This window comes from Capra hircus, chromosome 5 (assembly GCF_001704415.2).
Source record: "Capra hircus breed San Clemente chromosome 5, ASM170441v1, whole genome shotgun sequence".
NCBI lineage: Eukaryota > Metazoa > Chordata > Mammalia > Artiodactyla > Bovidae > Capra > Capra hircus.
Window position 1 is genome coordinate 108,760,691 of NC_030812.1, and position 26,753 is coordinate 108,787,443.

The 26,753-nt window shown below is 56.7% G+C and overlaps 2 protein-coding genes across 4 annotated transcripts; one reads left to right on the top strand and one right to left on the bottom strand.

Annotated features, from left to right (window-relative positions):
- PICK1 (protein interacting with PRKCA 1) lies at nt 2,569-19,463 on the top strand. 3 transcript variants are annotated; one of them, XM_018048745.1, is made up of 13 exons: nt 2,569-2,883; nt 3,038-3,135; nt 4,542-4,653; nt 8,889-9,017; nt 11,076-11,142; nt 12,132-12,221; nt 14,689-14,742; nt 15,123-15,185; nt 15,924-16,057; nt 16,449-16,541; nt 17,332-17,382; nt 18,044-18,188; nt 18,607-19,463. In XM_018048745.1, the coding sequence occupies exons 2-13, from the start codon at nt 3,095-3,097 to the stop codon at nt 18,879-18,881; spliced, it is 1,254 nt and encodes a 417-aa protein (XP_017904234.1). In that variant the 5' UTR covers nt 2,569-2,883; nt 3,038-3,094; the 3' UTR covers nt 18,882-19,463. The 3 variants fall into 3 exon arrangements, with proteins under 3 accessions (XP_017904234.1, XP_017904235.1, XP_017904236.1); XM_018048746.1 differs by having other exon boundaries at nt 2,569-2,785; XM_018048747.1 differs by having other exon boundaries at nt 2,569-2,732.
- Nucleotides 21,815-26,425, bottom strand: SLC16A8 (solute carrier family 16 member 8). The gene is made up of 4 exons (XM_018049070.1): nt 26,211-26,425; nt 25,393-25,536; nt 24,311-25,138; nt 21,815-22,119 (listed from the first exon to the last, which is right to left on the bottom strand). The coding sequence occupies exons 1-4, from the start codon at nt 26,422-26,424 to the stop codon at nt 21,815-21,817; spliced, it is 1,491 nt and encodes a 496-aa protein (XP_017904559.1). The 5' UTR covers nt 26,425.

Sequence of the window (26,753 nt, forward strand, 5' to 3'; positions counted from 1 at the left end):
TGGTGATTCCAGCCCTGTGGAGGAAGCTTGGCCACTGCCACCATCCAGGTTCAGGCCCTTCTCATCGCTCTCGCTCTCTGCCCATCCCAGCCTTCTCCTACAGGGCCCAAAGAACACCCCATCTCATAGGAAAAACCACAGCTACGATTATGGCACGTCGTCTGCAGCCAAGTGCTGTGCCAGGCTCTGCGGGAGATACAGAGAAGGACAAGATCTGCCCCCAGGGACTTCCTGTCCAGCTGGAAAGACAAGAAGTGCTTACTATGGCGATGGAACAAGGTACTCACACTTTCTTCCCATTCAAATGAATTCGTGGTCCCACCCTGACCCCATGGATTGACTGGAACAGGTTCCCATGCTGTATGGTTAGACCCGGGAGAGCCATCCACTGATAAATAAAAAGTGAATCGTATTTTCACACGAACATGTATTACAAATCACCCTGATTTTCTTTTTCAAGTTTGTCACAGTGACACCTGTTGATGGCTTCTTGGCATCCTATGGAAGGGGGGATGTGCCAGGGACAATAAAGTCAGGACAGAACAGGAACTCAGGAAGAAGAGACATAGGGAGAAAAAGTTTATGGTTTGTCAAGACAGGAACCCTAAGCCCCAATTTTAAAGGAGAATAGAACTCCCCAGGCAAAATTCAACATGTGATAAGTGAATCAACACAGAATTGACTCAGGGAAGCCATGAAGGGATTTCACAAGATGACACACAGTTAATTGCCAAGTGAATGATCCAAATAACAACTGTTTCAGGGGCTCAGAAAAAGAGACAAGATCTGTGAGCCAGGACTGTCTGGTAAGGCTGTCTGCGACAGGTGGATTAGAGCTGGACCTGGGAGACAGGGAAGTCGAGGAAGAAAAGAGAGGAGGCTGGGCATTTTGTCCTCCCTTGGGAAGAGGGACTGGAGTGGGCTGGCCAGGGGCGGGGTGGGGGGGTCAAGAGACTTGAGTGACATCTGTGTCATGCGAATTGTTTCCAAAGCACTCACATCGGTTTCTCCTTTAAAAAAATATTTATTTTTCTCTATTTGGCTGCATAGGGTCTTAGTTGTGGCACATGGGATCTAGTTCCCTGACCAGGGATTGAACTCAGGCCCCCTGTATTGGGAGTGCAGAGTCTTAGCCACTGGACCACCAGGGTATTCCCTGTTTCTCCTTTTTATCTTGACCTTACAAGCACTTTTGGGAGAACCACTGTCCCCAGTCTACAGATATCTGAACTCAGAGTCAGGCAGTGACTTGCCCAAGATCCCCCAGCTTCAAGATGGCAGCATCTGGGAATGAGCTAGGGCTACTGTGAGGTGGAAGAGCCACAATCTACATTAAATAATCTGGCTTTGGAGACTGCTGATTTTTAGAATAGAAATTCTGGCCTGCAAATAGGACTTGGAAATACCAGCCCTAGCTCTGCTACCAACCACCTGGGAGACAAGGGGCAGTGTCTCTCTGAGCCTCAGTTTCCTTACCTGCACAATGTGGCTGACAGTACTTGTTCTTCTCTCATAGGATCAAGGTGAACTTTGAAATCCTGTGAAAGTGATCTTAATGGTGGAGCCAAGGGTACATGGAAAAGTTGTTGCTATTGTGGTACTCTGCACAACTGCCAACACTCATAGCTCCTGAAGGAGAGGGTGGGGCTCCCATCAGGCCATAGGATATGTGGATAATCCTTTCTGCATCTCTCCTTCCTCCACTGCCCCTGGAGGAATCTGGACCGGCCTGGTCCCATGCTTCCTGGATGAGGCAGATGCTAGGGCTGGGGCCCTGGGAGTCCCAACCCCTCCAGGGAACTTACTATACACAATACTGCAGCAGAGGTTGGTGGGGAGAGGAGATTTGGACTTGTCGGCTGCGAAGCACTGATGGCATTTTCAGAACCTCAGGTACACAAGGGCTGTGACCTTCAGTGTGACCCCAAGGGGGCAGCTCCTCAGGACTAAGGAAGGAGAGGGAGTGTGAGGCGTCTTTTACTAAATATCATAGAAAGCATCTGCCCCGGTGCTCTTAGTTTGCATTTGGAGAAAGGAGGTTTGTAAAGGAAAAGGAAGGGAATCCAATCTGTCCGTAGCAGAGCCACTGACCAGAGGTGTGCAGGTGTTAGAAGGCGCTGGACTAGGTGGCAGGCGTCTCAGGGTTGAGATCTGGATCTTATTGCAACTGTGGAAGGCTCTGGACAAAATCTCTTCCCCTTACCGGCACTTAGTTTCCTGGCCTGCAAAACTCAGATTAGATAGGCATCTCGAAGGATCCTTCCAGCCAGGACAGTCATTCTAGTTGAGGAGTCACAGCACCCTAACACGGGGTGCTGAAAATGTCAAAGGGAACCTGTCGAGGTTTGTAGTCCACTGAATTTCGCTGGAGGTCTCCCCGCCTGAGGATGCGGCCGTTGCCACAGCAACCAGCCAGGCGTCTTGGTCCCCTGCGTCCCGCTAAGGAAGCTGGGAAGAACCCTGCCCTTACCAAGATGGCGGCGGCCATAGGGCAAGGGGCGGGGTTGAGCGCCGTCGGCCTCTCCAGACCTTTACTCTGTTTCCGCTTTTTCGTGCTAAGGAGGAGCTTCCGTCAATACTTATTCTCTTTCCTGGTTCTGGGAGCCCTGGGAGGCTGGGAGGGAAGGGTTGCTTGCAGGGATCGGGGCAAATACCCAGGGCAGGAAGGCGGGACTTCCGCGTCCCGTCGGAAGTGACGCGACAGTCGCGGCCGCGGACAGGTGGAACGGCAGGTGCGTTCAGGTGCCAGCCTGGCCCGGACCCGTCTGTGGGACTGACGCTTCCGGTGAGCTACAGAGGCAGCTCCTGAGGGCCTGGAGACCCGTGGGGCGGGCTCTGGGATCTGAGCCCCCAGCCCTGGCCTGGAGTCCCCCTCTGTACCTAGTAAGAATCACCTACCCACCCCCCACCTCGGGACAATCCCCCATCGTTCGGAGGGGAGGAGGAGGGCCTGGCTCTCGCTGATAGCCGGGGTTGGGGTTGGTATTTAGGCACTTTGGTTTCCTAAGCCCTGCCCTCTTTTCTCATCCCGATCCAGTTCCCCATTCCCCTGCCGAGCTGGGCAGTTAGCCAGCCCACTGAAACTCTCGGAACCATGTTTGCAGACTTGGATTATGACATCGAGGAGGATAAACTGTGAGTATGTTGTTACCCCAAGTCCCACGAGTGCAGGAACCCCAGATCCCCCTAAATCTCTGGACTTTGGAGTTCCACAGACCCTTGCTTCTCAGCAAAAGCTTAGAAGCTGCAGTGAATCCTGCCCTTCTAGGAGCTCACCATCTGTAGGAGGCTGTGGACATATTGAAGTATAATTGCAATTCAGGGCCACAAGGGCCCTGATGGAGAATGACATGGCTACAAGGAGAACCCAGCCAGCTGAGCAGTGCCTCTGCTGGGGTATTCAGGGAAGGCGTCACAGAAGAGGTGGCAATTGAGCCAGGTTTTGAAGGATGAATAAGAATTTCATAAATACACCTTCCTTCCCAGCATAAATGATTAGTGGGGCAGATTTTTTAAAATTAAGTTAGTTTTCTTGTTAGAATTGGAGAAGGAAATGGCAGCCCACTCCAGTATTCTTGCCTGGAGAATCCCATAGACAGAGGAGCCTGGCAAGGCTACAGTCCATGGGGTCGCAAAGAGTCGGACACGACTGAGCAACTTCACTTTCTTTCTTTCTGTCACAGAATTGAGCTAGGTTTTGAAGGATGAATAAGTCACAGAATTGAGCTAGGTTTTGAAGGATGAATAGGAATATCATAAACATACCTTCCTTCCCAACATAAATGATTAGTGGGAGAGATTTTCAAAAATTAAGTTAGTCTCCTTATTAGAATGTATCCTCCCTCAAAGCAAGGTCTGAATGCAGTGCCTTTCTGTGTCCTCAGCACTGACGGTGCTCAGCATCAGCAGGTTGTTAGCAAATGTTTGTCGAGTGAAGAAGAGAATAAATGAGAGTATTTGCCATAAAACATAAATAAGTGCTAATGTATAGTGAAAATGGAGAGGTAATTGAATATAACAATTGAGAGATGGGTGATGCATAGGTTAACAGCAGAAGGCTTCCTGGAGGTGGTCGCCTGTGATTTATGTAGCTGAGAAGGTGACAAGAATAGTCTGACTCAACTCTTAGAGGGAGAATGAAGAACAGGGATAGGGACCTATTGTTTTGAGTACTTACTCTTGGCTGAGTTGGTGTTAAGTGGCTTCCATGTACTTTTAAAATGGCCATTTTTTTTTAATCAAATGATTTTATGAATGAGGAAACTGAGATGCAGAGAGGGTGACTTGCTTATTTGAGACACGCAGCTAATAAATGGCCAAGTTGGGGTTTGATCCTCCATTAGCATGGATCCTAGAGCTCTGCGGTGTTCCAGCACAAAATGACAAAATGCTGTCTTTTTGGCCAAATGAGAAAGAGCTTCCCTCTGTAGCACGTGCAGCACTGGGAGGCTCTTGGGGGTTTTGGAGGGCCTGTCTCCATCCCCATCTCCTCCAGTCATTCTTTGTCCAGGACACTCAACTGCACGTGCTTCTCTTTCCAGCGGAATCCCTACTGTGCCTGGGAAGGTGACCCTGCAGAAGGATGCTCAGAACCTGATCGGGATCAGCATTGGAGGAGGAGCCCAGTACTGTCCCTGTCTGTATATTGTTCAGGTATTGAGTGCTTTGGAGGCAGGAGGGAGGTGCTGGAGGGGGCGAGCCACCTCCCTACTTGGACATGACAAAGGTTCATTCCTCCACTCTGTAAAGCTGGCTCTTTATTCTCTTCAGAGGGGCTTCCCTGAATACCCCCTCTCAGTAGATCCACCCTTGTTTTTCTGTCATTTCAATCTGGTTTTTTTCCTTCTCAGCACTTACCACCATCTGTACTGTCATGGATTTGCTCACTAATTCTGTATCTAGCCACTTTTCCAGACTCTCTGCACTATGAGGGCAGGATCCCAGTTTGCTTGTTCACTGCAGTCAGCATCTCCTACAATGCCTGGCAAATAGTGGACCTTCAGTAACAGTGTTGCCAATGAATCAACAAAACCATCAACCTTTGGTACTAACACAAGTGTGAAGCCTAGTAGAAAGCCTAAAAAGACTATGAATGGCCTGAGTTTAAATGCAAGCTTCCCTGCTTATTAACTTGTTTACCTTTCTGGGCCTCAGTTTTGTTACCTGGAAACTGGGGATGTAAAATGCGTAGGTCTGAGGATCTTTGGGTTGCTGTGAAGAATGAACTCAACAATGACATCCCACAGTTTCTGGCCCTTAAGCAGCACTCCCTCAATGGCAGCTGTTACTATTTTTATGACAGTTCACTCTCCCAGATGATCTGCCAGCGGCACTTTACAAGTTTGTGGTCCTTATCGCACAGGAGCTGCCCTGGTGATGTTCTGTCATCTGTGACTCGCAAGTGGGGACTGGCCTCCTTTACTGTGAGGCTGGTCAGAGTCAGTGATCTCTCTAGTCTTGGAAGGAAGCTTTGCTCCCCTAGACATCAATTTGACCTGGACTCTGCTCTATTCTAACCTTCTCAGCTAAGTAGCCATTGGTGGCAGACGAGAAACATCAGTCTCTCTGAGGATCTTGCAAAAGAGTCACTTCTAAGGCCTTGAAGATGGAGATTCCCTGGATCTGGTCTTGCCCACTCAGAATGTGGCCTTTACAAGCCCTTTGGCCTCCTCTGACCCAGGAGGTGTTGGGGAGGCCTCCCCCAGGCCTGACCTCCTCGAAATCTGCCTGTTCGGCCTCCTGTGCCACCTCCCCCTCCATCCCTGCCCCCTGCTGAGGGCCAGGTTTGTCCTTAGTGTGAACTGTGATTATAAATAGTAGAATTGATTTTTTTCAAAATTCAGTTTTATTTTTAATCAAAGACTCTCTGACTTGCTTTTAACAAGTCAAGAGTACTAAAAGGCCAATGTCAAATAAGCAATTCCCTGCTCTACCCCATCTTGGCGCCCTTCCCCCTCCCCAGGCCTGCCTCCACCCAATCCCAGAAGCAACACTGCTTCCCACCCTTTTAGCTGTAGATTCAGGTCGGAGGTCCCATTTTTTCTCAGTAAGATGCTTATCCCGTTACTTCTTGATCTGTCCCTTGTAAACATCTATCAGCTTCTCTCAGCCAAGGAGACAAGAATTTAACTTTCTTCCCAAACCACTGCTTCCTCCCACTCCATCTTCCTAGCACGGTGACCTTGTCAGTTTTGGTCCAGTCTGTGGCAGTGCAATAGGTATCATGTTTGGGGAATATTTCCTCAGGGCCTGGCCAGGGTATTTTGCAGACACTAGAGTTAAAGCAAGAAAACAGAGGCCCTCCTCTCCACCCCACCCAGAGAGCTCAGAGCACAGTAAGGTGCTGTTCTAGGTACTGAGCTTAATGGTCTTCTGTGTTTGTACTTTTTCAAAAAATATTTTTATTATGGTGAAATTCACGTAGCATACAATAGTGGTTTTAAAGTATAACCACTCAGTGCTATTTTAGTGCGCTCATGGATTACAGCTACCATCTCTGGTTTCAGAACTGTCTCATCACCCTGACAACCACCCGTGCCCTTGAGTGATCATGTCACATTGACATCCATTCACGTTGCAGCCCATTTCAGCACTTCCTTCTTTTCATGGCTGAACAGCATCCCACTGGATGGATAGACCACCATTTGTTTACCCATTCCTCTGTTCATGGACATTTGTGTTGTTTGTACCTTTTGGATGTTGCGAATAACACTGCTATAAACATTCATGTCCAGTTTCTGTGTGGACATATGTTTCCATTTCTTTTGGGTATAAATCTGGAGCGGAATTTCTGGGTCATATGCTAACTCTGTGTTTAATTTTTTGAGAAAGCCTGTGATTCTTTTCTTAACTCAATCTTCTTTTTTTAAAACAAGTAATTTCTTTTTTTTCTTCTTTTTTTTTCCATTTGCATTCTCCTTGTGTTTTCAGTACATTTACCGCAAACGTTTCCCATCAGCTTTCTGTCCTCCACCGCTGGTCTTTCCTCTTTGAACCACCCCTTCCCTCTCCTCTAGTGGGCTGGATCCCCTCATCTCCAGGATCCCTCTTTCTTGGCTTACTTCCCCACGTTGGTGGAGCATGTTTCCTGTAGCTTTCCGAGAAAGGCTGCTAGGGCGGTCAATTTTTTGAGAACTTGTGTCTCTGTAAGGGTCTCGTTCTGTTTTTTGTAGTTGTTATTCTCATATTCATTTCAGTTGACACGTGAGTGGGTCAAATTCAAGAACGAACATCAAGGTTGAAAATAATTTTCACTTAGAAACTGGCTGGTGTCATTTCATTGTCTTTTTGCCATCAGCATAGTTGTCCTGTCTGGTGATGCCAGTCTTACTTGTGAGCCTTTATTTGCAGTAACGTGTTTTACTGTTGGCCCATCAGAACTCCTGGGCACTTCTCTTCGTCCCTGGCATTCTGAAGCATCGTGACGACAGCTCTTGGCGTGATCCTTTCTCTGTCTGTCGAGCTGGAACCTCAAGGGGCAGGTTCATTGGAAACCCCATGTCTTTCTCTTCTGCATCTCACATATTATCCCTGATGCTGTCCTGCTCTCTGTTCTCGCTTTTGGACTCCTGTTGGTTAAACTCTGAGCTTCCTATTGGTTAAACTCTGGGCTTCCTGTTGGTTAAACTCTGGGCTTCCTATTGGTTAGACTCTGGGCTTCCTATTGGTTAAACTCTGGGCTTCCTCCATTGATCTTTTAATATTCCTTTTCTTGATTTCTGACCATCTCTTTTTTGCTTCCCACTGCTTGGTTTCCAAAGTTCCTTTGGCATTTTCCATTTCAATTATGTTTTGTGTTTTCCTGTTTTCGAAATGATCCTTTTACATCATCCTGTTCTTGTTTTTCAGGTCTCTGTGAAGATGTTAATTGCAGTTTTCTTTTTATTTTCATATTATATGAGATGAATATACCTGAAATATATTTATATTATATAAATATTTCATGTTATATAAATATTAGAATATTTCATATTATTCCATTTATTTTCATAATCTTTCATATTGTTGCCCCTGTTTTGTTCCTGTTTCCTGTGGTTCTTTTTTAAATGTTTCGGTGTTTTTCACATGGGACACTTTTTCAAGGGCCCAGTACTCCCCGCCCGTCTTTGTATCTAAGAGCGAGCCCTCACAGTCACGACGGGTCTCACAGTTCTGTGTGGTGGCAGAGTCAGCTGGTGGGTTCCGCTGTGGGGCGTCAGCCAGTCTCCCAGCGCCCACAGAGAGAGGCCTTTCCTGCGGAGCTGTTGGGTGGGGTGGGGCCCCCCCACCAGGCTCCTGAGGCTCCAGGTAAGCCTGGCTGCCGGCGTTTTGGGGCCCCACAGGGACTATGGGGCTGTGGGACTCAGCACACACTTTTGTCGCCTGCTCATCCTGAGTGTCTCCCCCTGTTTCTGTCCTTTTAACAGACACATTCAGCCGCATTGAGCCAGTGAGCACAGAACCCCCTGGATGGGGTCACTTGGGGAGAAGGGGCTCGTGTCGGGGGGGGCCCTTGCTCCTTGGGGACTGCAGTGAGGTTGCAGGAATTGATCAGTGGTGCTCTGGCACCCAGTCAGCTCCGAGCAGCATTGTTGGAAAATCTAAACAAATGACTTTGGAGGAACAAAGCCTCCAGTGGGTGTGTAAGGTTGGGTGCAGTTGATATCAGAAAAGGGACATCTTCTCAGTCACATTTACTTCCTGTCCTCCTTCCCTTTCCCCCAAGAAGGTGGGTCATTCATATCTGGCTGTTGGGGTGTTCTCTCGCCTTGCCCTTCTCCTCACCACGCAAGGGACAGAGTAGAGACCAGGACAGGGCTGGTGCTGGTTGGGGTGGAGGGAATGCCCGCCTGCGCCAGTTTTCTTCCCAGCTTTCCTTTCCTCCCGCCCATCCCCTTCCACACCCACAGGTGTTTGACAACACACCCGCCGCACTGGATGGCACTGTGGCAGCTGGCGATGAGATCACAGGGGTCAATGGCAGGTCAATCAAAGGAAAAACTAAGGTGGAGGTGGCCAAGATGATTCAGGAAGTGAAGGTAAGGCTGCGGCGGCAATGGGGACGCTGGCCCTTTTCAGACCTCCAGCCTGCCCGAGGCCTCAGTGGGCCTGCAGGGGGCCTGGCCCTCACCCAGCTCCCTCCTCTGTGCCTCGGGGTCTATCACATCCCAGCCCCTTCAGTTTCCCCCAGGTCCATTTGGGAGATGCTGATTACCTCCAGGACTTGTGCTGGGCCCTGGTGAGAGAGTGGGCACCACGACTCAAAGGTCCTGCCCTCGAGCTCCCAGGGGAGCTGTCAGACTCAGAACCACACCTCGGGGTGAGCCAGCGTGTCCCCAGTCAGGGCTGGAGCTGAAGCTAGAAGTCCATGGTGCACCTACCTGGATCAGTAGATACCCAGGAAATGTCCTCTGAGCCATGCTGGGCCCAAGAGGGTGTAAGAGGGAAAAAGGCACCCCACCTACCGTTCCCTGTAGGAACTTGCAGTCCTGTGGGTTCTCCTGGGCTCGCACATCACCCCGGGGACCCCTCTGGGCACCAGGGCAGCTCCGTGTCCAGCTGCTGGCGTCCTGTTCAGCAGGCCAGACTGCACTGCCTGTTTCCTGCCTCTCCCACCCTGCTCTATGCCAAGGCCTCTCCCTACAGAGCCCCTCTCTCCCGCCATGCCCAAAAGCATGCAGCCCTTCTGCCATGTTTTTGGAGATTTTTGCTGCTGGTAGCTCTTGCGAAACCAAAACAGTGAAGAAGGCACAAAGCCGCAGGATGATTTAACGCTCTGAGAGTCAAGCATCCAGCTGCCCGCTGAGCTCGGTCGAGTGTTTGGGCTCTCTCACCCCATCCAGCCAGACCTCTCCTCACTTCCCTCCTGTCCTCTGTGTCTTAAAGGCCTGGTACCAGCATCCCTGACAGTCCGTCTTCTTACCTTAGCCCTGGACCCACGGCTTCCACCCTCTCCCCTTTGTTCTCTTCTGCTCCTCCTGGTGTGGAGTTTACTACCCTGCCATTTCCTGTTGGGCAGAGGAGCGCATCATGGGAGGTGGTGGGCCATGTTTCATTCTGATACGGAACTGGGGTGCGTGTAACCCCTCCTCTGGATCCCTTTTCTCATTTCCCCCGTCCCTACCCACCAGAACCCTCCTTGTCCTCCCGAGCCTGTCTCACGCCAGCCTCTCACATTACCCATGAGAATAGCTCTTGGCAGGTGCGCGTGGCCTTGCCATTGCCTGGGGACTCCCCAGCCGCCACGTTTGGCAGACATCTGGGCACCCATCTCACCAGTGCCCTGCAGGAGGGAAGGAGCTGCTTGTGGTCGCACAGCTGGAGCAGAGCCCAGATCTGGTCCCACCTTGGTGCTCCTTCCTCCCCTACAGCTGTGCTCCGTGGCGGCCCTGAGCACCCTGCAAGGCAGCCTTCTGCACGCCCCCCATCCCTCCGACTCATGGCCTCAGTTCACTCTGGTTTCCCTTCAGGATGCAGCTTTGAAATCCTGTTTTGTATCTGAATGAATTCAGCCCCCAGCTCAAGGGTCTTAGGATTTCAAGCATGAGACTGACCGTGGTGGCCTCACGTGGTCAGGGCAGCCTTCTCGAGGGAGGCCGGCTATTTCTCGTCCAGTCACTGGACTGCGATTGGTGTAATTCCGCGAATTGCATCGGCCTCTCCTGCTGGCCTCTGGCTCTGGGGGGCTGCGGCCACCCTCGTACCTGCTCCCCGGCACCCCCAGCACCTGACACAGAGAAAGTGCTCGGACGTGTTTGTGGGGCGAATGGCAGGACTCCTGAGAAGGGGGCTGGTTTAGAAGACCCTCTCAGAGGACAGGAAAGTGGCCTGGCAGAGGTCTGTACTGTGGCCGTGGCGTGGGGGAGGGCAGGGCACACAGTGTCACAGACCGCCCGGCTGTGAGCTCTGTGACCCCAGGGAGCCTGTCTGCCCTGTCCCTGCCGATTTTCTGGGGCCTGGTGGGTGGAGAGAGGAGGAGGAGCCCTTTCCCAGTGCTCAGGATTCTTTGATGACCATAGATACCAGGGCAAACAGGCCTACTCAGAGAAGGGGCTGGGGCCCAGGGGCTCCGTCACAGCTCTGCTGTCCTCTTCCAGGGGGAGGTGACCATCCACTACAACAAGCTGCAGGCGGACCCCAAGCAGGGCATGTCCCTGGACATTGGTAAGCAGTGCCGGGGCAGTGGCGTCCAGGGGCTCCGCAAGCCCCCGTTCTGTCTCCTTGTGACAGTGCATCAGTGGTCACGTGGCTGTGCCCTCTGACCCTCCGACCAAGCCAATCCAAAGCAGCTGGGAGGACCCAGGGCTGCTCCCCGGAACCCGTCTCTGGTTTCTCCCTGCCTGATGGTTCACTCCCCTACCTCCCCCGACCGCCTGCTCTGGTGCCTTCATGTCGTAGGGCAGCCTTCCAGCTCACTAGGCCCAGTCCCTCACCACTCTGAAAGGGGAGGGCAGCCCAGCCCTGCCTGGTACCGCCTGCCCACCTGCACACCCCACTCAACCCTGGCCTCTTCTGCCCACCTGCTGCCAGAAAGCCTTAGGGTCTGGACAGGCCCTCAGGTTTGGGGCAGAGGCCAGTCCTGCTGCCCACAGCATGCCCTGGGACATATTACCTCCTGCTCGGGGGCTGGGCCTTGGCTCTGTAGATGCTTCCAGGCTCAGGAGCCAGATGGTAGCTTCGTGGTCCTCTGGACCAGCCACCTCATTGCACACCAGAGCCCGGGACCCAGGGAGGCGCTGTGCCCCCAGGTGAAAGCCCACCCAGATCTCTTGGCTCTGGGGCCCAGCACCCTTTTCCTCCACCCTTGGGCCACAGTTGCCTTCTGGTTTTTAAGAAAAGACGCCAGTGTCAGGCCTAGGCAGCTCTGGACTTCAGTGGGAGTCGATAGCCACTTTGAATGCCAGACCCTCAATTAAGTGCCTTACATACTTATTGTTTCCAGGCTCCCAACACCTCTCTCAAGTAGAGAGTGAAAAGGTCAGGGAGCCCAGAAAGCCCATAACCCCCCACCAGGACCCTCCCTACTTCATAGTCACCCCCACCCCAAACCCCAGTTCTGGCCCTGCTGTTGCTCCCAGTGAGTTGTGATGGAGCAGGATTGGCCCCGGGGGCCCAGACTCCACCTCATGAGTCCTTTTCTCACCTGGTCCCAGTGCTGAAGAAGGTGAAGCATCGGCTGGTCGAGAACATGAGCTCGGGGACGGCAGATGCTCTGGGTCTGAGCCGGGCCATCCTGTGCAATGGTGAGCCCCCTTCTCCCAGCCCCACCACTGGTCCCAGGGGACTCAGGCCCAGGCCTCCGGGGGTCGGGTGCCACGGCTGCCCACCAGACCTGTATGTGTCCCGCTGGCCTGGGCCAGGCCTCTGCTGGTGGGGCCAATAACTCACCATCTCTCTGCCTCCCTGGAGGCCTCTCCAAGCTCCCACAGATCACCCACAGTGCACAGTGAAGGCCTCTTACAGCCCGTTTCCCCCCCGCTTTCCAGCAAGGGTTCACAGACAGGCCCAAGTCACAGATGAGAGACTCCTGGTGGGGAGGTGCCTCCTGCCAAGCTCCCCAAGCTGGTGCCTTCGCCACTGCCCCCCAGCTGCTCTCACACAGCCAGGCCTCCCCTACCCCAGCCCCAGTTCTACCCTGTGCCCTCTCGTCACCCCAGCACGTCCCGGCTGCTCCCGGGCTGCTTACCCGGCCCCCCGCCTCTCTCCAGGAGGTGGTGCTGCTGCCCAGCAATTCCTGCTCAGACCTGGAGGTGGCTGCGCTCGCCTCCCGCAGCGGGAAAACTGAGTACATGCACATTCACACCCACACATGCCTGTGCACACACAACTCTCTCCCCACATGCTCACACCCACCCATGCGTGTGCACACGCGCTCTCCCCGGGGGGTGGGGGGGGAACCGGTGAAACACTCGGTCCCGCTCCCGCCGTCACCAGCCCGAGTTTATAAATAGCAGCAGCTCTGCTGTGTATGTGTGGGGACAGATATAAATACCAATATAAATTGTAGGCTCAGCTGGGCGCACTGGGCTTTATTGGCTGGGACATCGGGGGTGGGGTCTGAGCTTGTTCCAGAGGGTGTACAAAAGTGGCGGCTGCTATTTTCAGCTTCTTGGTGCCTATAAATCCCTGTTACTGTAGTTACCATGCGTCGAGATGAAATTAGAACTGGTTGTTGTGTTTTTTCCCCCCCAAACCTTGCAATTTCCCCAGCCTTAAATAGGGTTTCTAAAATTGAAGCTGTCATGATGTCCCATGACCCAGCTAAAAACAACAGCACGGCGCTTACGTGGCTCCTTCACTGCCAGGCTGGCTGGGCGCCAGGGTGCTGGGGCGCTGGGGCCTGGAGGCCAGCCCAGTGGCTGAAGCCTCTGAAGACCTCTAAGGAGCGCCCCACCAACCCCTTGAACCCAAACCCTCCTCCCTGACAGCCTGACACACACTGCATTCTCTGCCCAGATTTAAGAATCCAGACCTGGCTTCTACAACCCTTCCTTTCCTCCCACTCAGAAAACCCTGGCCCAGGTCAGCACAGGAAACTGAGGGGGCAGAGGGCACTCTGGCCTGCACAGCCCTCGCTGCACACCTTTAGGCAAGTTGCTTTACCTGTCTGAACCTTGGTTTTCCCTATAAGATGGGGGAAGTAATCTGCCCCAAAAAGCTCATGTGGAGAAAGGACTGAGCTGGGTGGAGGGCTCCAGTGAGGCCAGGCTCTGTCTTAGGAGGCCCTGGGCCAGGCAGCCACCACCATGGACCCTGCCCCGCACTTGCTGCCCGTGCTCCTGGTGGGGAGGTGGGTGTGGGCCTCACCCTTATCAGAGTGGAGGAGGGTGGTGATCACTGCTGGCCGGAGCCCCGCCCCACCCTGATCTGGAATGCAGCCCCGGCCCTGGTCATCCACTTGTCCCTATCTTGAGCCCTGGAGGTGAGGCAGCTGCCCCCTTCCCTCACCTGGCAGCCCTTACTGCCCCTGCCAGCCGTGGCCTGGCCACTGTCACCGCTAGACCAGGGGCCTGGAAAGCACCACTCAGATTTCATTCACCAAGGTCATTTCCTGGCCCAACACGGGGTCTGGCACATAGTGGGTGCAGGATAAACACCTGTGAAGTCAGTGAAGACGATCGCCAAGGCCCACTCCAGTGCAAGCTCTTCCTCAAAGCCCTTCCTGCCTTTCTCTCCCCTCCCAGATTGCTGTCCCTTCTGAGCTGCCAGGTGGTGGCGGGCTGCCTTGAGCCTACCTTAAGAGTTACTGTCATGCATCCCATCTCTCCCACTTGTCTCTGACTGCCTTGCTTCCTGGCCGTCGGCAGGGCGTGTGTTGGAAGTTCTGGCCAGGTCCTTGACTGCTAGGCAGGGGCTTGCCTTCCACCGGCCTTGGGCAGCTACCCTTGGGCATGGCCTTGGGGAGGGCCCAATCCGGTTTTTACTCCTCACTTCTGGAAGCACCTGCATCCTTGTCACCATGTCCCAGCCTCCTGGGGTGGTGCTTATCACAGCCTCCTGAGGGTCACCCTGCTGTCCCGCCTTGTCTGGATGTACTGGGCTCGTCACAAAACACCTGCGAGCCCAGCCGCCCTGAGGTGCCCAGTCCCCATCCCTGGGACCCTGTCCTGTGCTGTTCCTGGTTCTTTGGGGGCCACCTCGCCTCTCCCAAGCCTGGCTCCAGTGATCCCTGGGTCTCTCCCCTCACCCCTGGCTCTCTGATCCCCACAGATGGGCTCGTCAAGAGGCTGGAGGAGCTGGAGCGGACTGCCGAGCTGTATAAAGGTGGGCAGGCACACCCTCCCGCCAGCAGCCCTGGGTGGGTGGGGTACTGCACCAGAAGTGCCCGGTCCGGGTTCTCCCCCAGGTGGAGCTCTGGAGCCCTGCTCTAAACGTGATGGCAGTGAGGGGCAGGGTGCCAGCCACACAATTCTAGGACCGTAGTCATTAAAAATTCTTAAGAAAATCTAAAGACCTGCTTTTTCTGATTATAAAAGTAACATGTGCCCATAAAAAAGAACGGCCCACGTAAACCGAGCGAGAAAAGTCTGAACCTCAAGGACAGTGTGGGCCTCGGGTGGGGTGGGGGTTTGGAGGCCGTGTCCTGGACCAATGGCATCCCCACCGTGTGGTCCTGTCCCTCTCATTTTGGGTCTTTCCCATAGGGATGACAGAACACACCAAGAACCTCCTCCGGGCCTTTTACGAGCTGTCACAGACACACCGGGGTAAGGACGCCCTGAACCTGCTGCATGACCCTGGAAAAAACCCTGCACTCTGAGCTCAGCACCTCCCTACACCCCACAGGGAGGGTGAGGGCGAACTTCTCTCTGGGGCCTTTCTGCTGCCCAAGCTCAAGCAGACCCTGCAGCATCTGACCTCATGTCAGATCTGGGGGTGTGATGGTGATGGGGCCAGCGGGGAGCCTCTCGACCAGCTAAGCTTCTGTGGGGTGCAGAAGTTCTCCATGCGGGCTCTGTCCTGTCTATACTGCTGCTTACAATGTACAAGGCCTTTTCTTATTCCCGATTGTGTTTCCTACACGTTAGCTTCAGTTAATCCCATTTTACAGCTGGGAAGACAAAGCCCAGGTAGAAGAAGCAGTAACCCAGCTCCTTAGGTGCAGGGTTGGCCTTAGGACCAGATTCCTAGACCAGTACTCTGCTCCCAGACAGTTTCACCTACTCCACTTTGACCCTGTCTTCCTCGCATGGTCTGGTCACTTCAGGAACCAGGTCAGCTCCTTGGATGTAGACCCACCTTCCTTGGGGGTACAGGTCCAGCTCTTAGGGGTGTAGATCCACCTTTCTTGAGGTTTAGACCCACCTCCCTGGGATGTAGACCACCAGCAGACCTCAACCTCCGACCCGCCACACGCCCCCCACCATGCTTCTCCCCAACAAATCCCTGGCTTCTCCGTTAAGGGGTCAAGTAGGGGCGGCCTTCAGAACAAACTTGTCACGCAGCCTTTGGGGACGTGTTCTCTGTGATCGGGGTGCGGGAGCCCCAGCCCGCTGCGAGTGAGGCTTTTGTGAAGTTCGCTGATGCCCACCGCAGCATCGAGAAGTTTGGCATCCGGCTCCTGAAGACCATCAAGCCGGTAGGTCACGTGGAGCGTGCGTGGGTCCGTATGTGAGCGGGGAGGAGCAGTGTGGCCAGTGGAGAGTGTCTTATTCTGGAGGCGGAGCACCTAGGGGCTGGTTTGGGGGTGGGCTGCTACAGCTGACCGTGGCTGAGTCCTTCTTCCTCCACGACCTCAGCACTGACCTCCAGGCTGGTTTCCGGCCCTGGCCCCACCAGAGTTACAACTTGCCCTTGGCCTGGGCTGTCTCCTCCTCGGAATGGACAGGGCAGTCGGGGATCTCCCTTCGGCTCTGACACCTGAGTCCACTAGAAGGGTGGACGCACCAGTGCCATTCCTTGTCGCCCTCTCCAGCCTTCACCCGCCCTTGCCCAGGGGGCCTGAGCGTCCACCCCACCTCCCCTTCCAGATGCTGGCAGACCTGAACACGTACCTCAACAAAGCCATCCCGGACACTCGCCTCACCATCAAGAAGTACCTGGACGTGAAGTTCGAGTACCTGGTAAGTGGGCCCCGGCCTCCTGGGGGGGCAGTGGTGTGGGCCCGGCCTGCTGGGGTCAGAGCCCACCTGGAGGTTTGTTCCTCTTCAGTCGGCCGCTTGACGGCCAGCGGGTCAGGGCCGGGACCTTGGTGACACCTGACTGGGGACGTGGCGCCAGGGCCCTAGGGAGGTGTTCGGGGCTCAGGCAGCAGCCTAGGCCCTGCCTTGACTCTTCAGAGGAGCTCTGGGGTGGGTGGCGCCTTTGCTCGGGACCCACTCTGACCCCATGGGAATTTTCTTCAGTCACCCTTTAACAGTGGATCAGTCTAGCTCACTGGTTGTAACGTGGATTTTCATGAGTCTTATGATCAAATGGTAATTCTGCGGTCAAAGGAGTTGAGGAAAAATACTCCACTGAGCAGGCCCAGGTCCTTTGCTTCAGGACTTGTCAGAGCCTTCGATAGACCCATGTGTAACCTGGGTCTTCAGGGGCTTCCTCAAGTTCTTTGGATCCTGAATCCTTTAGCCCAGAGCATCTGTTGGGACTTGGGTGTAAATGCTGGGCTCTCGGGCCCTTTCCATCGTCCCTGATGAGTGCCCTCACCACCCTGAGCCTCCAGGGCAAGGGTCAGCCTCTCCCCACACGTCTCAGCTCTTTCCAGCTCAGGGTGTGCAGGGCCCACAAGGCCTGGCACGGCTGCTCCTCTGGGTGGCCGAGGGCTCTAGGGGGGCATGGGAGGAACTGGGGCCATCAGGGTGCGCACCCAGGTGGTGCAGCCCCCCTGACAGCCTGGCCTCACCCGCCCCACAGTCCTACTGCCTGAAGGTCAAGGAGATGGACGACGAGGAGTACAGCTGCATTGTGAGTGGGGTGGGGGAGCACAGCCCTGGTCCTGGAGTGGCTCGGGGTGCACACGCCTCTCCCTGCCCGCCTCACAGAGCCCCAAGAGCGTCCTGGGCCTGCCAGGGACACGGGGTGGGGCGGGCCTGCCCAGGAGCGGCCTGGGGACTTGGCCAGGCCCCTGTTTGTGCAGATCTGGGGGCTGTCCTTCCGTCCCTCCCTGTGGCCTCTGCAGGCCTCCCAAGTGCTGGCCATTTTTGCCGTGGAACCATCCCCACTGCCTGCTCCCAGACCAGCTGCCCTCTAGACTTGGTGAGGCTCCTGCAGGAAAAAAAAAAAAAAATGCCCTTCCTCTCACTCCTGAGAGCCGGGTTTTTTTCTCTTGCTACTTTGTAATATTTTTGATAGCAGGGTCCATCTGTGACTCAACACTCATTTAATGTGGCAAGAGTCTGGGGTTTTGTTTTTGTTTTCACAAAGCTATCCCTAAGCACTTCTAGCAACTGCAGACATCTCAGAAACGGGGAACGGTGGCAGCTTTGAAAGGGGAACGGTGGCAGCTTTGAAAAGTGCCGTGTGGTGGGGGGGTTGCGAACTGGCGGGTTCTCTGCAGCCTCCCTGCCGCCACCCCTCGACCCCTGCCGCCTGCCCAGGGTCCCTGACGTGCTTCCCCCGGGCCCAGGCCCTCGGGGAACCCCTGTACCGCGTGAGCACAGGCAACTACGAGTACCGCCTGATCCTGCGCTGCCGTCAGGAGGCCCGCGCCCGCTTCTCGCAGATGCGCAAAGACGTGTTGGAAAAGATGGAGCTGCTCGACCAGAAGCATGGTGAGGGGCTGCGAGGCCCCCCGACACCATCCTCCTCCCCATTTCAGAGAGGTCCAGCACTCACCCGAGCTCCCAGGGACAGCCTGTGGCAGACTGGCTCTGAGTCAGACCCGAGATGGGAGCTTCCCAGAGCCTGGCCAGGGTGGGACTGGCCGTGTCCCGTGGACTCCTTGGGGTGTAGTCCCACCATCCCCAAGCCCTACCCCACCCCGGCAGTTCTCTTCCACTCCCTGAACTGGGAGTGGGGAGGCCTGGGTACTGTGCAGGGCTGGGCAGCCCTGGCTGGCCTGGCCCCCTCCGAGGGTGCCAGGGGGCAGTGAGGTGCATGAAAGGGAAGCCCAAGGGTGGCGGAGTCGGTGGGGCCCTGCGTGCAGGCAGCCTGGCCCACCGGCGCCGTTTGCCGCCCCTTGCGCCCCAGTCCAGGACATCGTGTTCCAGCTGCAGCGCTTCGTGTCCACCATGTCCAAGTACTACAACGACTGCTACTCGGTGCTGCGTGGTGCCGACGTCTTCCCCATCGAGGTGGACCTGGCTCACACCACGCTGGCCTACGGCCTCAGCCAGGACGAGTTCACGGACGGCGAGGACGAGGAGGACGAAGACGAGGAGGACACAGCAGCCGGGGAGCCGCCCAGGGATTCGCGAGGGGCTGCCGGGCCCCTGGACAAGGGCGGGAGCTGGTGTAACTCCTGAGTGCCCCCTCGGGGTGTGGGTCCGGGGGGCAGGGTGAGCGGGAGGACGCGGCTCGGGAGCGGGGCGGGGCCGCCGCACGACAGGGTGCGCAGCGCATAAAGGCCTGCTGGCTTGGGGCGCGTGCCTCCCTGCTCCTCTGTCCTGCACGGCGAACCCGGGTTGCCCGCCAGGATGAGCTCTGGGGCCGTGGCCTGGGCCCTCGGCCCTGGCCCCCTCCCTCTCCACCCCTCACTCCACCCCCAGCTCCCCAGCCAGCCAGAGAGCTTAGTCTCCTGACCTGCCTTAGGAAGGAGAGAGAGGGCAGAAAGGAAGAGGGGTCAGAGGTGGCAGGATTCCAGGATTCGTTGCTCGTGGGCACCTCTGCCGGCCCCACCCCGAGCCTGCCAGGAGTCGGGGGGCCCGCGGGTGGCCAGCCGAGCTGGGGCCAGCGTTGCACCCTCGCCTCTCTTTAGGCTGGCCCCACCCCCGTCCACACTCACCTCGGCAGCCTTTATTTATTTTTTTCCCCTGGCTCAGCCACTTCCCTGGGGAGGCCTGGGCACTGGGCCTGTATTGAATAAACACAAACCCAGATGGAGCCAGGCTCTTTGCAGTGGCCTCAGACCCTCTCTCCCCTCGATGTCCCCTCTTCTGCTGCCCTGATCACGGAGAGGGGCAACACGGCTCACCAACATTGCCGTTATGGCACTGACTCCTCACAGCAGTTCTTTGGATGAACACTGCTGTCCCCATGTACAGATGGGAAACTGAGGCTGAGAAGAGGCTTGCTCAAGGCCCCTTGGTGTATGGGGAAGAAGTGAGATTTGGACTCAGATCTGTCAAGTTCAGAAGACTCCACTTTCCCCACTGCCTCCCAGGCTTTCTGCTCTGTGGAGCCTTTTATATCCTCTCTCCTCTGTGACCCTTGAACTAAACCTTTATTTGGGAAAAGACGGGACAGATACTGGGTCAGGCAGATCCAAGGCCCCAAATGAGGAGAGAGTTAAGGATGCCCTGGCCATTCCAGGCCACCTGTTCTGCCAGGGCCAAAGGGGAGGGACCCAGTGGGTGGTGCCACGCTAGTACTCCATGTCTTTGCTTCTCTTGGACAACTCTGGCCCACACCTATGATCCTAGTGGGATTAATAGTGACCCTTGTCACCATCAGTGTCCCTGTTTGGAAAATGAAATTTGTGCTCATCTGGAGAACAGGAGGGGTGCAAGAGGCTGTGAGAGGTGGGTAGAGCCCACGGTGGCCAAGGAGGGGGTGGTTTCCTGCTTATTAGGTTTGCATGTGTGGGTCTCGGGCAGAGATGCCTGTGGGATCCTCAGGCAGGATTGGGAGCTTGGAGAGAGGGACCAGCTGTCACTGCGTGTGCTCCCTTCGAGCCATCAGACTGCATCACCTCTCTGAAGGGGCAGCCAGCAGGGAGGCCAAGGGCACAGACGAGCTGGCAGCCTAGGTTCGAGGCACAGCTCCTGTGACCCTGAGCTACCTCCTAACCTCCTGGGCCTCAGTTTCCCTACCTGTGAGTGTGGCTAGTGGGGGTACCTTCCTCCTTGGGTCCTTAGGAGGATGAGTTAACCTTTGTGAAGAGCATAGCATGGTGCCTGGCATAGTCAGTGCTATATTCGTTAAATAAGATGTAGTCACTGCTCTAGTGACTCGGGGAAACTGCAGACACAGTGTCAGTCGGCCGGGTACGTGCTGGGGTTTTCCCGGGGCATGGATGGAAAATGAGACCAGTGGGGAGGGCTCACCAGGGGGATGGGTTCTCCTACGGAGTGTGGATGAATGGAGTCATGGGCCCTGGTCACCTGATTTGGAGGGAGGGAAGCAAGAAAAGGGGTGTCCCATTTGTGGGAAGAGGGTGAACATGTAAGGGAAAATACATCCCTAAACTGTCCCAGTCAGGGTGAGACCTGGAGCTCCCTGCACTGGACTCCCTATACCACTGACCGGGCGGATGGGGGGGACTTCCCTAGTGGTTCAGTGGTTAAGAATCCACCTTGCAATGCAGACGGCCGGGGTTCAATCCCTGGTCAGGGAACTAAGATCCCACTGTGCTGTGGAACAACTAACCCCACAAGCCCGCAGCTGCTGAACCCCTGCAGCACCACTGGAGAGCTGGTGCGCCACAACCAGCAAAGATCTGGCACGATGCAAGGAAGACCCCCACCTCCGACAACTAAGACCCAACCGCAGTCAAGTTGAAAAAAGGAGTGCCATTGAGGAGCTCTCTCTAGGACTCCCGGGAAGCTGGGGAAGGGAGGCCAGCAGCCATGTGTCCACAGGGACACGTGTCCAGAGCAAAGGCCCCAGGAAACCCGAGTTTATCCCCTAGAGAGAGGAGGCCGGGTCTCTAGAGAGAGGGTCCCTTTTAGAAAGGTGAGGGGGCAAGGTAGGTGCCATCCCTCAACCCTCAGCCCCAGCTCTCCCAGCTGCCACAAGATGGAGTTACGGAGTCACATAAGCTTGCCTACACACAGGGGAGCCCGGATCGAGCCCCGCCCCACTGCTCTGGGACGTGTGCCCGTTCTCTGCCTTGGGCCCCTCCAGTGGCACTTGCTGGCCAGGCTTCAGTGCGCGGGGCCGGGATCGAGGACACCTTCCCCTGCCGTCCTCCACCTCTGCCACTCCATCCCCAGCGCCCGCCAGCTCCCATCAGAGGCCCCCGGGGGAGAACCTCTCGGACTCCCTCCTGGCCCCCGGCCCCCCACCCCCAGGGAGCAGCCAGAGATGCAGAAACAGAACTCCTTGTCAGCTCAGTTTTATGAACTTCAGATTCACACAGGCCGTGCAACAGCGGCCTCACTGGCAGGACCAGGGCCACCCAGGGCAGCTGAGGGTGGCAGCTCCCCTCATGGACCCCCAGAGGTGACCCCCAGGAGCAGCCCCCCACGAGAGGGGAAGCCCCACTTCCGAAGTCCCTGCCACCCGGCGCTACACAGACTCAAGAGTCCAGCCCTGGTTCCGTCTTCTCGGGTTGCAAAGGCCCAGTGCCTGGGCTCGGCACCTCCACGGCCTCGAGGCCATCGGGCTCCTCGGTGCCGGCGGGCGGGAGGTCAGAGTCCACTTCGGCCTCAGCCTCCTCCTCGTCGCCGGCCCCGCCCTCGGTGCCTGGGCTGGGTGGGCCGTCCCTGGGGCGGCGCAGGCAACAGTAGGTGGCCACAGCCATGAAGATCCCCGCCAGGGCCACCTCGGAGCCTGCCAGGTAGAAGATGATCTCGTAGTTCTTGAGCGCGTCCACCAGGCGGCCTGCGGGGAGGGTGGAAGGCAGGTGAGGGCAGGCAGGGGAGCCCACCCTTCACACACAGGCGCGCACACACGCAGTGGTCTTGGGGCTCACGGGTGACACACACGCCCCAGTCTTTGTTTCAGATGGCAGAAATCCATGAGGGTTCTGCCATTCGAGACCTTAAAACTGTCACTTCACCTCCCTGGATCTCAATGTCTTAAGTGATACGGGGATTCTCCAGTGGCTCAGGGGTAAAGAATCTGCCTGCAATGCAGGGTTCAAGCCCTGGGTCAGGAAGATCCCCTGGAGAAGGAAATGGCAACCCACTCCAGTACTGTTGCCTGGAGAATCCCATGGACAGAGGAGCCTGGTGGGCTACAGTGCATGGGATCGCGAAAGAGTCAGACATGACTGAAGTGACAGAGCACATGGGGCTTGAGGTGAGGCAGCACTTGATAAGGGCCCTCCTGTTCCCCAGATCCAAACTCCACATGTGCCCTGGAACTGGCCCAGCTGGGGATATTTGACCTAGGAGTTGGGAGAGTACAGGGCTCAGCCTGGGGGCCCCAACTATTGCTTTTCCCACCTAACTGCCTTGGTCTTCAGGGGCCAGGTTCAGCTCTCTCCCAACCTCCCAGGCCACCCCCCCCTCCCAGGGGGCCCCATGTAACTCAGACTGAGCTATCATCAGCATGGGACTGGAGGCAGGGTTTGTGGAGAGATTACTCCTATTCTCTGTATTTTCCAAGCTATCACAGGTACATGTTACTTTCATACTTGGCAAAATCTTTTTTATCCCCCCAGACACGCTGCATGGCTTGCAGCATGCTAGTTCCCTGACCAGGGTTCGAACCCAGATTCCCCACAGTGAAAGTGCAGAGTCCTAACCACCAGACTGCCAAGGAATTCCCTCAGGAAAATCTTTAAATTCCAAGTATTTCCCCTAAAGTGTGGCTCTTCAGATGCCTCGCTCTCTCAGGGGCCTCCTTGTGGCAGTCCACAGCAGGTTGTGACCCTCTCCGTATGCATCTCAGTGGCCTCAGGAGGTTCCCTGGCGGTCCTCAAGCCAGCTGCCCACCCTGTACCCCTCTGAGCAGTACCCTAAACTTGCCTTCCTGACCCTAGCCCAGCAGCCAGTCCCACCCCACACGCAGTCCTCACCTTCTTCTCACCCCAAATACCTTCTCTACCTATTAGGTCCACCCCAGCGTCACACAAGAAAATGAAAGATGAGTCTCTGAGCCTCTGGCTGGTTTTATAACTTTTGGTGGTGGGCTTGGGGGCTGTTCACATGGCTTCAGGAGCTTTGTGGTTCCCACTGGGTCAAGTGAATTGGCAAAATCTGATGAAGGCGCTTAGCTAGCCTGGGCCATCTCAGCTGCAGCCTGGGTCCCAGCAAAGGTGGCCCCTGTCGTGGCTTCATCCTGGAGCCTGTGACCTCAGCTCTCTCCTGCTCACGGGCAGGCTTCCTGACATTTCAGGGATAACCTGACCAACCAGGAAGACCCTAGGAACTCCCCCCTCTACCCTTCTGATCCTAGTTCCTGCCTTACTTGAATAGGGACAGTGTCCCCCAGACACACCCTGTGTCCTCTCCTGTGGGGTCCTGCCCTGTCCTGAAAGGCCACGCTCATGCCCACCCTGCAGGAAGCCTTACCCTACCACCTCATCAGGATGACTTCCTATGTGAGTATAGAGCACCCAGCAGGCAGTGTGCACAGTGGAAGACCCCAGCGCCCTGCCCGCTGTGAACTCTGCTCCTGGTCCCCCAAGGACACTCCCTATTCCAGTCACCCCCAGAGGCTGGGGAGACTAAACACTCAGATGTAGTATTTCAGAGGTGTGGGCGTTAAGCACTGGGCAGGCTCAGATCTGATTCTGGGACTGGCAACTTGAACTTGGCCTCTGTGCCTCTCTGCAGGAGAATAAGCACCTGCACTTCACAAGGCCTTTGTGCCATCTGCTGGAGACCACTCACATTGGGTTCTTCCTGGCACATTTCCTGGCTTTTCCGGCCCTACCCTGAGCGGGTGGTGCAGCTTGGAGGGGAGACTAGTTGGCCATGGGAAGGGGAGTGTAACCGGGCTGTCTCTCCAGAAGGGTCCCTTCCCCTGCCTCGTCCCAGGATATTCCATCCAGGATAAGGGCGGGGAGGGGGGCTTCCCTCGGACCCCGGGGCACTAGGCCACCCTCTCCTCCGACGGGGCGCACCGGCAGAGGGCGGTCCGATGAGCACAGCCACAGCCTCGAGGAGGAGGACCAGGCCCAGGGCACTGGGGAATCGGGGCGCGCCCACAGCCGCCATGAGCACCTCGAACTGCAGGGCGCCCACCATGCCGTAGGAGAGGCCGAAGGCGATGCAGAAGGCGACAAGGGCGCCGTAGCTGCGCGCCCGCGCGCTGCTCAGGTCCGTGAGCCCGTTGGCCATGAGGGCCAGGCTGAAGAGGTAGGCGACGTGTGGCCGCAGGCGCGCCAGGCCGGCTAGGGCGCCGCACGCCGGCCGCGCCACGATGTCGACGAAGCCCACGATGGAGAGCAGGAAGGCAGCTTCGGAGTCGGGCACGCCCGCGTCCTTGGCGTAGTTCACCAACAGGATGGCGGGCACGAAGAGCCCGAGCGCCATCAGGAACTTGGTGACGGCGTACACCGCGAAGGCGCGGTCGGCGCACACGGTCACGTCCAGCAGGCGCCGGCGGGTCCGACCGCCAGAGGGCGCCTCGCGCACGCGCGGCCCCGCGCGGTGCGCCTCCGCCTCGTCCGGCGCGTCTCCTGCGCTGTCCCTGCGCGGCCGCGGGCCGGGCCCCGGGGGCGGCCGCATGACGGCGCCGCACGCGCAGCAGTTCAGCAGGAGGCCGCCCAGCAGCAGGAAGCCGCCGCGCCAGCCGAAGTGCTCGAGCAGCTGCTGGCCGAGCGGCGACAGCGCCGACAGGAACACCGGGCTGCCGGCCGCCGCCAGCCCGTTGGCCAGAGGCCGCCGCCGCTCGAAGTACAGCCCCAGCATGATGAGCGATGGCTGGAAGTTGAGGGCCAGGCCCAAGCCTGCGGGCGAGGCAGTGCTGTGCCGGTCTTTCCGAGGGCGCTCCCAGCCCAGCCCCCAGTGGGAAGCAGGCGCGAACACCCCCCAGACACACACCCCTGCCCCAGGGCGGACAGACCAAGGGATGGGGTGAACTGAGCCGAGGGACGAGGACCGCTCCTCACGCGGAAACTGAGGACAAGGAGGTCTGGTGGCAAGGCCTCCTGATCCCACGCGCAACCCCATCCCCAAGGAGGGGAGCAGTGGGCACCCTCACCTGTGAGCACCCCAGCTGTCAGGTATAGCTCCAGGAGGCGCGTGGCGAAGGATGCTAGGATCATGCCGGCCGAGGCCAACAGCCCACCCACCAGCATCACCGGCCGACATCCAAAGCGGGTCACAAGGATGCTGGACACCGGGCCTATGGGCAAAGCAGGGTCACCAATCGGGCTGGACCCCTCTCTGGTAGACACTCCAGGCTTTGTACCTCCCAGCCTTAAGAGATGACTTGAAGGGATGAGGTCACTCGCCCCCAGTTCAGAGAGTGCAGGGGCTTGGCCAAAGTCACATAGCTTGGCTGGGACACACCAAAGAGATCCCTATGGGGGAACACAAGGGGTGGAGCCTATACGGGTCCCCTGCCCTCCTGAGAACATGGAAGGTAAATAGCAGAAGGGGCTTCATTCCCTATGAGCTCCCTTCCTCCCCAGGCTTCCCCAACCCCTCACCTCCATCATCCACACGGCTTTGCTAGGATAACTCCAGCATCGCCCCCATCCCCACCCAGGTGGTTTAGGGCTTTGGGGTGGGAATCTTATTTAGATCTCAGTTTCCCCACCTGTAACATAGGCGGGTTTGGGTCTTTTGACAGAAATGGAGGGGCCCTTCCAGCTGGCCAAGCTTGCCAGATCAGCCACCTGGAGCCCACCTCCTCCCCTCTCTGGCGCTAACGCTTCCACAGGAAGGCAGGGGTTTCCATGCCCTCCCCGAGAGGTCTGGGGGATGCTCAAGGGGTCAGATGTCTCCTGGTCCCTGATCCGGATCCTCAGTACTGGGCTTGGGGGAGAGGGGCGGTGTCCGAAAGGGGGCGCGCACCTGTGCCATAGAGCATGGCGAGCATAATGGAGGACACCCAGGCCGTGTCGCTGTAGCCCGCGCCGAAGTCGCGCATAAGCGCGCGGAAGAAGACGCTCACGGCCTTGGGGAAGCCATAGGCGAAACCCGTGATCACGAAGCAGGCGCCCAGCACGGCCCAGCCCCAGCCCCCGTCTGGGGGGCCGGGGCCCCGCCGGGGACCGCTAGCGCCCATCGCTGCCGTCTCTGGCGGAAGAGAGGGGACAAGAGGGTGTGGCGAGGGTCTGTAGCCCAGACAAGAAAGGGGGATGGAGACCCAGGGTGGGGAAACTGAGGTACGGGAGGAACAGGTGAGCCCTGCTCAGAGAATGGAGCCAGGAGCGGAAACCGAGGTAGAACCTCATCCCAAGCCTCCCCTCCTTCAAGGGACGTGAAGAATGAGGGGAGGGTAATAGAGTCGTTCCCACCTGAGTCTTGACCTCAGGAAAACTCCCTCTGGAGGGCACTCCTTGTCCCTCAGGACCTAGCAATGTCAGAAAAAGGGGGTTCGGGTGAGTGGGAGAG

Excerpts from the sequence above, each read along its gene's own strand:
- PICK1 (XM_018048745.1), top strand. The coding sequence starts at position 3,095 with ATGTTTGCAGACTTGGATTATGACATCGAGGAGGATAAACT. Across the intron at positions 11,143-12,131 it reads GGGCATGTCCCTGGACATTG|TGCTGAAGAAGGTGAAGCAT; the intron begins GTAAGCAGTGCC and ends ACCTGGTCCCAG. Across the intron at positions 16,542-17,331 it reads ACGTGAAGTTCGAGTACCTG|TCCTACTGCCTGAAGGTCAA; the intron begins GTAAGTGGGCCC and ends CCCGCCCCACAG.
- SLC16A8 (XM_018049070.1), bottom strand. The coding sequence starts at position 26,424 with ATGGGCGCTAGCGGTCCCCGGCGGGGCCCCGGCCCCCCAGACGGGGGC. Across the intron at positions 25,537-26,210 it reads CGCCATGCTCTATGGCACAG|GCCCGGTGTCCAGCATCCTT; the intron begins GTGCGCGCCCCC and ends CTTTGCCCATAG. Across the intron at positions 25,139-25,392 it reads GACAGCTGGGGTGCTCACAG|GCTTGGGCCTGGCCCTCAAC; the intron begins GTGAGGGTGCCC and ends CCTCGCCCGCAG.